The sequence below is a fragment of the Osmia bicornis genome, chromosome 9, assembly GCF_907164935.1.
Source record: "Osmia bicornis bicornis chromosome 9, iOsmBic2.1, whole genome shotgun sequence".
NCBI classification, from domain to species: Eukaryota; Metazoa; Arthropoda; class Insecta; order Hymenoptera; family Megachilidae; genus Osmia; species Osmia bicornis.
The window spans coordinates 8,093,705-8,104,460 of record NC_060224.1 but is presented as its reverse complement, the minus strand read 5'-3'; the positions used below and the strand labels follow the sequence as shown (position 1 = coordinate 8,104,460).

At 33.9% G+C, this 10,756-nt stretch overlaps 2 protein-coding genes across 9 annotated transcripts; one reads left to right on the top strand and one right to left on the bottom strand.

Annotated features, from left to right (window-relative positions):
• Positions 1-1,785: 1,785 nt before the first annotated feature.
• Positions 1,786-2,784, top strand: LOC114875098 (probable 28S ribosomal protein S26, mitochondrial). The gene is made up of 2 exons (XM_029185029.2): positions 1,786-2,227; positions 2,297-2,784. The coding sequence occupies exons 1-2, from the start codon at positions 1,986-1,988 to the stop codon at positions 2,709-2,711; spliced, it is 657 nt and encodes a 218-aa protein (XP_029040862.1). The 5' UTR covers positions 1,786-1,985; the 3' UTR covers positions 2,712-2,784.
• Positions 2,785-2,831: 47 nt separating this feature from the next.
• Positions 2,832-10,079, bottom strand: LOC114875096 (mothers against decapentaplegic homolog 4). 8 transcript variants are annotated; one of them, XM_029185024.2, is made up of 12 exons: positions 9,901-10,079; positions 9,625-9,830; positions 9,372-9,520; positions 9,008-9,287; positions 8,571-8,825; positions 8,101-8,241; positions 7,706-7,891; positions 7,461-7,634; positions 7,141-7,395; positions 6,789-7,070; positions 6,584-6,714; positions 2,832-6,513 (listed from the first exon to the last, which is right to left on the bottom strand). In XM_029185024.2, exons 2-12 carry the CDS (start codon positions 9,689-9,691, stop codon positions 6,433-6,435), a joined length of 2,001 nt encoding a protein of 666 aa, XP_029040857.1. In that variant the 5' UTR covers positions 9,692-9,830; positions 9,901-10,079; the 3' UTR covers positions 2,832-6,432. The 8 variants fall into 8 exon arrangements, with proteins under 8 accessions (XP_029040857.1, XP_029040859.1, XP_029040858.1 ...); XM_029185026.2 differs by having other exon boundaries at positions 7,706-7,864; XM_029185025.2 differs by having other exon boundaries at positions 7,706-7,894; positions 8,571-8,810.
• Positions 10,080-10,756: the final 677 nt, after the last annotated feature.

Genomic DNA, 10,756 nt, shown 5'->3' with positions numbered 1-10,756 from the left:
CTCTGTCACGCGACACATTTCATTTCTACTAGTAGTTGTAACCTAGGAAGCGAATAGCGAGAATGCGTGTGGGTCAACTGTATAAGTGTGCGTGTCTTGGCCTGGCCCATCTAGCTCCGACCAATCAGACCCAATTCCTTAGGAGTCTCAACTTAGTAGACGCGTACAGTACTCGTATCCTTGCAAGGTTAGCGGTAGTACATTTATCGGATAGGGGTAGCTAACGAAACCCCCTATCTCATAAGTGATCATTTACGAAACAGTGGGAGCGTCCCGTTTGAGAATTAGCTACCTTCTATTCGATAAATGTACTCAGCACCTCGAATCCGTTGTTCTTTAGTTTCCGAACATAGAAAAGGATAGCGCAAGAAAGATAAACAAAGAGAGAAAGATTCGCAAGCACAACACTTAACCCAATATTATGCTACATGTTGACCGATTTATATCGTGTTTAGCTTCATTTTAATCAGAAAAATCTCCCCCACATGATAGTGAAATTTTTATTAACAAATAGTATAAAATAAAAAAATTTTATTCTGTGCATTAGTATGATCACACTGACACGGAGACATTTAAACGAAGGCACTAAATCCCGGTTTCAGTCCGTCTTTTGACTTTACCTACTGACTCTTTCTACGTTCGACGGCGTCGGCAAACGATAATCAAATTCGAAAAACGATTCTCCTATTCCATAACTGTTGCGGAGCGGACCGGTAATAGTTACATTTATCGAGTTTTCACTGTACTTTGTAATTATTTTTGCAAAAATGAGAAAAACGAATACAGGTTTTGGAAATCAAAATAAGTTTACAAATAATAAAGAAAGGATCGAATATAAATGAAACTTACACATTCGTCTGCAAATGACCAAGCTGCAATGAAAACGGTTTGCAGTCACTGGGTCATTGTGCCGATCCTGAACATTCGAGGAGGAAACACATTACGACGAACAGCTGATCTCCAAACTCACTCAACCGCATGGTCACTGTCACCTTTCACAGAATTTCACTACCTGATTCGAAAGGGTCCGATTCTTTCAAATAAATAAACATTTTTATTCACTGTCACGTTGCTATTGCACTGGGCACAAATGAAAAACGTAATATAGGTTTGTGTACAACATGAAATATAAGTTTGTGATTTTAATTTGTCTAATCGTAAATATCCTGAAGAACTGCATCTATATGGTGCCGGATCAAAAACTTGAATGCGAAAACAGCTGGTGGGAGCATTTGATGAACGGCACGAATGAGACCGGAGTCGCTGAAAACATGTGAATGTAAGAGAAGTAAAGGGGAGGGGCCCGCGGGATGGTAGTAGGTGGCAGGGGAATCGTAACGTTCCTTCGAGCCGATCTTACTGCCGAACGCGCCAAGGAGGACTTTGTTCTAAAAGAAAAATAAATAAGATAAATTACAAATTAAATTCGCCACACTATTTCGGATAATTGGTTGGTAACCTGTCGAGTAGTTTGAGCCACTTTCTAGAAGATGGCGCTGGGGTCGAATTTAAAAAAATTTCAATTTATGGCGGTCTTTTTACAATATACGTTTTCTAAACAATTAGAAAGAAAGAAAAAAAAGAAAGAAATCGACTGGATATCATATTGGGGTATTAGGGACTCCGAAGCGCCGGTGACTCTCTCTGCATACCGACATTATCGGCATCCGGGGTGTCAGGGACCCCGACGCATCGGTGGCGCTCTGCATACCGACCTGATATCATCTTATGGTGTCAGGGAGCCCCTAAATCATGATCCCTCGAAAGCATGTCCAATATCCAGTCTTCTACATCTGTAGTCACTGCCATAATTTTAATAAGAAAAGATATGTAACAATGTTTCGAACACATTGATGTTATTGGTCTAAAATAGTTTAAGAACATACTTCAATTGCAACAAGATATCAGGTTAAAGTTATTGTTATAAAGGTGTGAGTTTACAATTCTGTAACGTAATACAACATTACTATAAAACATTTGTAACAATGATGAGATCGGTGACACTGGGAACAAATGCTTTAACAGTTCGAAACTTAAATGCTTGTGACTGTTTAAAATTTAATGGAACTCAAATTCAAAGTATAAGATGGAAGAGGAAACCAATTTGGTTACCTACAGCAAAGTCTAAAATGTTTAGAATACCAGAGCATGCTCCTATACCTGAAGATGAAAAGATTGAACTTCAACGATTAAACCAAAATTATAAAACACTGTCCAACTCTGTATTGTATGTTATTAACATTATTATATATAATACAATTATAATACATGAAATGATATAATATGTTTGTTTCAGAAAATATTTTCATAAAAAACACAATGAAACTGTGAAAACATTAGAGACACATGTTCTAGAAGAAAATATGAAAAAGGATTTTGAAATATGTAGTTATCTAAATGATTTATGGAATAAACAAGTAGCTGCAGCACGGAAAGAGAGATTAGCCAATGAGAGAGTAAATCGTATGGAAGAAATTGCTATGAAGTTAAAAGAAAAACAAGAAAGAGATTTACAAATTCAAAAACGAGTAGATGCAGAAATTAGGAAGGCAAAAGAAGAATCTTCAACATTTATTACTCCTAAAAACATAGACAAAAGTATTGATGATGCATTAGAAACTATTGTAGATCATAATGCTGCAATTGATCTGAATGGTAATGTTTATAAGGATGAGCCTAAAATATCTGTATCATTAAATGCAACAAATTGAATATAGGTAGTCTACAGTAAATTGTTTATATCTTGATAAGTCGTTTAAATAAATATAACAACCTTGTACATAATTTTATTTGTATATTGACTTCATCACTATCAAATTTAATTTAATAAATTGTTCTAATTCACAGAATATGTTTATTGAAAATGATCATATATACTGTAATGTATTTATAATGTACAATAACAAAAAGTTTATAAACACATTCATTCAAATTTGGTAAGCACACGTGCATTACAACATGGTACACAGACATCAATCATTTTTTTGATTTCTTAGCCTGTTTTTCCATATTGTTATACCTTACACTCCGTGCAACTCATCTGCACAAATGTTATTTTAACAATCTAATAATGTATTATCGTTATACAGTTTTACAAACGCACACAATGTTTTGCGAGTAAAAATTATATAATAGTGTAATTTGCCTGCATCGACGATAATCACAGATATTAATTCGTATGAGGCTTATTTTTGTAGTATTCACTGAAATATCGTAACTTTAACACCATGAAAATCTATACCTGAATGAGATTGTGTTCGACCGCATGATTAAAATGTTTATATGCGATTTTACTTGCATTATGTATTGCGACATATTTGTTAAGAATTATTACTTTTACATTTCGTACATACTTGTAACATTATGGTGTAATCGTATTATCGGAATATCTTTGGTTTAAACATACACAATTTGTTTAGAAAAAACAATGATAATTAGATCACTATTTTTGAAGTAAACTCGAAAATTTAAATAAACGCATTTGATGATAAACGATCTGTGCTTCAGTTTATTTGTAAAATGTAGAAAAGCAGTGGTAATCTGTTACTTTACATGTAATTATCTTGAATTATATGAATAGCAATGCTAAGATATAATTCTATTCTGATACTTATCGTATGTACTTGTGTGTATATGTTCCTAAAATTTAAGAACAAATCTTTGAGTTTCAAAATCTATAATTAACGACGAATCATTGTATTAAAATACACTGCTACGTCTAACATAATCGACAATGATCAAATAAATATAACAAACCTTTTTACTTGATTTAAATATTGAACAATAGAATTAAGTATTAAAATATTAAACGGTAAATTTCTAAGATAGCAAGATATATTGTATACACTCTGATATAAGTGAAAAGAAAAGCAATAATTATGATATTCCTTATTAAATTACCATTGTTGTTTTTCGATTATTAACATAAGTTACATAGGCATTTTATTACTTTTACAACTATCAACTATGGTATCTTTGACATAAGACAGAGCTATTGCACTTTGATACTGGTTCTAATGTATGTATGAAACTATTGTTCAGAGGCATCATTGAAGTATCATATGAACACGTTAGCAGAACAGTTTCCATTGTAAAATTTCTGAGCTTTGGATTCTATTTTATACGCCTATTTTTACTTATCTTATACCCTATTTGTGAATGCTACAATTGATTTCAAATGTACCAGTTTTTACAGTGCATCTTATATTATCACATAAGATTAATTCAGCTTAATTGTAGATATACAAAATTTGTCTCTGAACTTTGTAAAATCTATGGATGTAGGACGTACTGAAGCACCACAATTTAAACATGTGTTGCATTCGTATTTTATCAGCTTGGTAAAAATATAGGATTTATAAAAGTTCTTATTCCCGTTTGTTATTTCATGTATGGTATATATGAAAATGATGGCACATGTATTTCTAAAGCGAACTTGGCGGTAAGTGTGCTTAAACACGACTTTTCCTTTTTATTTGAGCTCTGCATTTTTTGTTTGGTATAAACAAAAAAAAATGTTAAAAACAATCTATCATGTATTTTATCAATAAAATACAGACTTTGCAAAGATTTAGTGAATAACATTATTCTCCATTTTGTTATTCATTAACAAATCTACATCCTTCTGTTATTATACAACTTATTTCTTTCTTTTATCAACTCTCAATCTCTCTCTCACTCTCTCTTTTAAATTGTATCTTAAACGATGTTATTACATTAATTTCCTTCTTTTCAACCTTGTTTCTGTCACTCAACATAATACATAACTGTACATAATGAGAATAAAGCATCTCAAAATAACTGAACGCTCACTTAATCAAGAATAACTCATTTTTTTTTCTCATAATATATGCTTATATGTACAAAATCCTACTCGCGCTTGTATCAATGAGACTGATCTTGATTAAGTGCAATGTAAGAAATGCAAGGACAACATGAACACAAACAGCTAAATAATCTCTACTTAAGGATAACAAAGAAGCAAAAATTCAGAATACTATAATTTGCATCAATTAGTAAAAACAAGCAGTAAACTTTTCACTTTATCTAAAAGTAAATAAAGATAACATAATGATGGTATGCGTACATATACATATGCATAGATATATATGTATGTATATATATGGGTAGGTATAAAATTTGGTCAACTTTTTCTCTGTATGATATTATCAAATATAGCATATATATAAGAATATTTTGTACGAATATAGAATAATAAAATGGTTGATAAACAGTAAGTATAATTATTCAACAAGTACTACATGGTAATAGTAGTAACATTGGTAGTTGATTAGAGGAGAGACAAGCGAGTTAAAATTCACATAAAACATGATCAGTTCTTGCTGGACTTTTCAAAGTACAAGATCGTACCACGTTTTAAAGGATTTCAGATTTGTCTCACCGCTAACAACTATATTAATAATTATAATAATACTAACTACAGAATTAATTCATGTTCTTACGAAAAAAAAAAGATAAAAAAGAACAAGTATGAAATATCATTATGAACCCAATATTGCAAGTATGTAATGATTTTTGGTTGTAAAGTATAAAACAATCAACACAAAAGGTTATTCTAACAGCACAATACCAAATTACTGTCAGTACAACTAATGTTTCTTTTTAACTATTCAATTGCTCCCTTAATGTTCAACTATGTAAACATCTTTCCTTACTCCTTTTTTCTGACTGTATATTATCATTACCTCTCTGATACTATAGATTCATAGAATAACTTATACAATATTTTTAATAATACTTACATATACTAATTGTTTACTGACAGTATTTTGAAATGTATTGCATCATCAGAAAACCTTCCTACTATGCACACATATAACCCATTTGTTCACTTGTTATACTCAACATAAACATTGTATTTTATCGTTCTTTAAGTAGGATGTATCTCAGTTAAGCTATCTTACAAAGCTAATCTCAAAAAACGAGATTATGACTATTAATGTTTCCGAAAGTATCACGTTTTACCCACGCATTTTGCTGAGCTCGCTAAACCATGTCATGAAAACTGTATTTTTTCCTTTGAATCAGATCTTTGCTGCCTATTAAAATATAAGTCTTTCATCCTACTTTCGCATGTTTTTTGTAGATACGATTCCTTCTTCTTAAAATATAACTTTTCATGAACAAAAATAATATCTCCTTTGCATGACGTTTGTACGTTGACGGTAATGCAAGGCCGTGGCACACATTTTATTCTACGCGTAAATCATGTGTGTAAAATATATAAAAAATTTCAGCGAAAATCGCGGTTAATATAACTCTATGTTTTCTTTTGAACTTCGTATTCGCATTGTTTTTAACATTTTTATATCGTATATGTATGCATTTTATATATTTTGCACACTTGATGTAGAATTTGTAGCAATGTGATGTCTTTTTTGTAACATTTGTATTATTCAAAATAAAATAAAATTATTCAATTCCGCGGGGACCATCTATTGGCATAGTATGTAAAACTTCATCCAGCAACTGAAGAGCTCTGTGCAAGTGAACCTATACCAAGCATGTATCTTACTTACTCTTCAATTGTTAAAATAATTAACAATGATAAAATTATACGTACCTCTATCCAACATGGAGTTTCTTTTATACTTTGACGGGGATAGTCGGGACCCCAGCCTTTCACAAAACTTAAACGTAAAATACAAAGTCGTCGGAGATCATCTACGCCTATCCCTGCTGCTGCGCTAAGACCTACATTATAATATACAATCAATCAAATATTTATAGAATCACTTCTACGGTAATTAAAAAACTAATGTACAAACTTTTAGTAATTGGTGCTCCATGCGTCAAATGTCCCGCTACAGCAGCAGCTTGTGCTGCAGCTGCAGCTTGAGCAGTAGCAGCTTGTCCTCTCATTTGTTTGTGACACTGTCGTAAATCAAAGACCTTAATATACGCAGAAGGATAAATTTTATGTACGGCATCACCGGGTGCACGACCTGCTTCTCGGTCTAAATAGTAAGACTGTACAAAGACACTATGTTCACTTTGGCATCTTAACCAAACGTCTCCTTCGCCTCTTAAATCTAACACAACTCCTTTTCCTGAAAAGTTTGTAATTGCAGTAACTAAATATTATTAGCAGAAATGAATGGGAAGCATAACTTGTTATACCTATGTGAAGTCGCGCCTTTTCACTTTGTTCTGTTCTGTGTACATTACTCAATGCGCCTAGACAAAACCTGTTACCACCGCTTGGATCGACATATCCATCGACTGTTACGGTAGGACAACCGCTGCTTACTTTAAATGTTTCTCCTACTTGAGTGTCTAACTCAAAATAGCCAACAGAACACCAATATTCTGGCGCTGGTTGCGTAGAAAGTAAACCACCAATGTTTCCACCTACTTCACCTCCATGACCACCCCCTATTGGAAATATGAATGATGAAATTCGAAATATAGTACGACGTATTTTTCTATTAATAACTCACAGAAAGAGGTAGGATGAAGATGCCTATGATCCGGAGGTTGCATGCTTTGTGTATATGTAAGAGTATTAGCTCCAGTCCACTGCGGTGCTCCTGAATTGTAAGAAGCTGTACCCACTGGAAATCCATTTGGATGATGAAGGTGTACAGGTGATACAGGAGAACTTTGACCTTCTCCTAATTAAAATATATTTTTTTTAAATTCTATTTTACATATCAATGAAGTTATAAAAAGTACAATCACATACCTAAGGATGCTGTTAATGCATCAACAGTAGGTGGTTGGTTAAGGTCTTGAGGAGGAGTATTTGTTCCATAAAATGTTTCAGTAGATTGTCCCTGGGAAGGACTCAGCATTTGTGCACCATTACCTCCACCAGATGAACTCAATGACTGCTGTTGGCTACCTACGGTGTGACTCATTGGATGTACTACTGCTGCAAAATTAAATACAACTCGTACACAATACAGGCAACAGAACATAAAATTTCAATCATACTCAAACTGTCCATAATTACTGAAAATAATTACATGTAAAATTTTACTACCGATCTCAACAAAGTTGGCACGAAGCAAAAGAAAATAACCAGCAAATAGACGGAAAATAATAAGAATATAAAAAGGCATTCTATTATATACGTACGATGATGAATGTTACGCGTTGTAGGATGATGAGGTGTAGGAATCCAGGTTTGCCTGGGGCAATTATTCTCATCCAATTTATTGTGTGGGTTACCATTATTATTCCCTCCCCCATTACTGCCAAACACACCCTCACCACTAGCTGTGTCAAACAACAAAAGGAAAAAAGAAAGAATAAAGCTAAAATGAAACTGAACTAGCAATAAAAGGTAATACCAAATAAAGCATTATTAATAAAAAATTTGCAAGAAAAAGATATAGATTATAATCTAATACTGCAACAACAAAGCACCTCTTTTACTTATATGCATTTCTCAATATCATAAAATTTTTATTACATACACATGCTTCATATTGAAATAAATCAAAGCATTTTGTATATGAAAAAATATTTGTCATTATCTTGATAATACACAATTTTTACAATGGATAATAAAATTTTCCAAAAAATAAGTACAAAATTTTACTTACTTGGATTAGGCGGAGCTAATCCTGGTATAAAACTCTGTTGAGAGGGTTGAGTGTTATTGGATGATGTAGGTTGAGCAGGTGGATGATGTTGAATAGTTTGGTTCATTTCTCCATCAACATCCATTGCAGTTCCTACTGCACCGGCCGCTGCACTTCCACCACCGCCAACCGAGTACTCATCTTTGACCAATCTACCTGGTCCCACGCCTACTCCCGACTGTAGAGTCAGCCCAGATAGGTCTGTAAAGAACGGGTCTGTGCGGGGAAACCAACCCATTCCATCATACACCAAGGCCACAACAATAAATCATTTACACTTATGGTGCTACAAATGAATTCACAGAAGCTTTGGAAAGAAACAATGCAACGAGAAGAATGTTGATTGAAGCACATGATCTCTTTATGGAAATAAGCAAAAAATATGTTTCATAACATACCTATGCCAGGAGATACAACTCTCTCATAGTGATACGGATTTACACATACAGAATCACATTTTAAGTCAAAAGCAAACTGGCAGTATTTGACGTGTTTTAATTCATTCTTGTGTAAATCTGGCCATCTCCAAATTCGTGCATAAATAACATGTGGAAAACCTTTACGACCAGCAACTTGTAGCCTACCATCAAGAGTTCTCTGTATTGTAACACATTTGCTGGGATGTGCTCCATTTGTAGTAATAGCTGTTATCAAGCTATCTAATTCATCTCTCTTTTCCTGAAAAAGTAAAAATATGAATTCTTCCGTAACTTAGAATCAAGTTTCTCAATAATATAAATTTATTTAAGTAGTAATGCTCACTTTAAGTTTTTTCACCAAAGATTCAATGGCACGTTTGCTGAATCCTTCACTTTCACCACCCTGACGGTGGCACATGAGCGAATGTACTATACTTAAACATGCATCTGCACTAGTCGGGGCACTGGGAGCGATTCCTGTCATTTCTCTCACTATACACAGGTATTTATATTATATAATAAATTTGTATCGACGGAGTACCAAAGAAACATCAAAATTTGGAACATTTGTACAAAATAGCATAATCAGAACTTACATTCTGGATTAGGTTGCATTGGGGGCGAGGGATACAGATGACCTCCCCCGCCCGCCAATCCAACCATCTCTGTGAAAGCCGTGGCGAATACCGTTCCAATTCTTCGATTGAGACACTATTCTTATCCTTGGCTTCGACGTACTTAAGTTTTTATGATTTACCATCTAACAACGATCTGCTAGCCATGTGTCGTAGACGTGGATTCGCTGAAAGTGTAAAACAGTTAAATATATCGGAAGCAATCAACTGTGAAATATTAATAAACACAGAACAAACCTAATCGGTTGACGAACTAATACAAGTCGATTATGTACGAAATAACCTTACTCGAATCTTTTTGCGATGACGTACCGTGAACTGACAGTTACTTCGAGTAGGACGCTGCTAGTTTTTTTCGGAGGTTAGATTGAATCGTTGCGACATCAGTAGAACCTGGTAGAACCGTACCAGTGACTACAGATACAACAAGACTAGACGTGCCTTTGTTCTTGAGGGTCACAACTATAGTGGGTCTTAGACACCCCTAGGTGAAGTTAGGTCTGCACGTAGAGATCACAGTCGGTATGATAATCATGCCTGTTTTACCAGTCCCTCTCTTGCCCCACCTCGCACTGATAACAAAAAAGACATATCCTTTTAATAATTTTTGGGTCTGGTGCTGATTTTAACTGATTTCCAAAAAAATAAAATCAAAGGGAGTCAAAATTGTGTCTTCAGTTGCGTATATATGTGCGGCGTGGTAGTAGAGGGATTATTAAAACAGGCGCGACTGTAATACCGACTGTGCTCTCTGCACGCAGACCTAGCTTCACTTGGGGGTGTTTGAAACTCCCAAAATCATGTTCCTCGAGAACAAAGGCATGTCTAGTCTTTTTGCATCTGTAGTCACTGGTTGCGTCTTATTGTTAGTCGTCTGATCTATTCCTTTTTCTCATATAACTTTTACCAAATATTCCTCTACGTTATCGGTTGACAGTACTATTACTGTACATCTGTGTTGAAAAGCTTTAATGCAGTTAAAATATGATGAAGAATGTTTATTATTTTCAAAAATATAGATATTCAGGCAGTATATCTTTATTCATTACGTATTGATTACAAAATAATACAACAATACAAAATACAATATAAT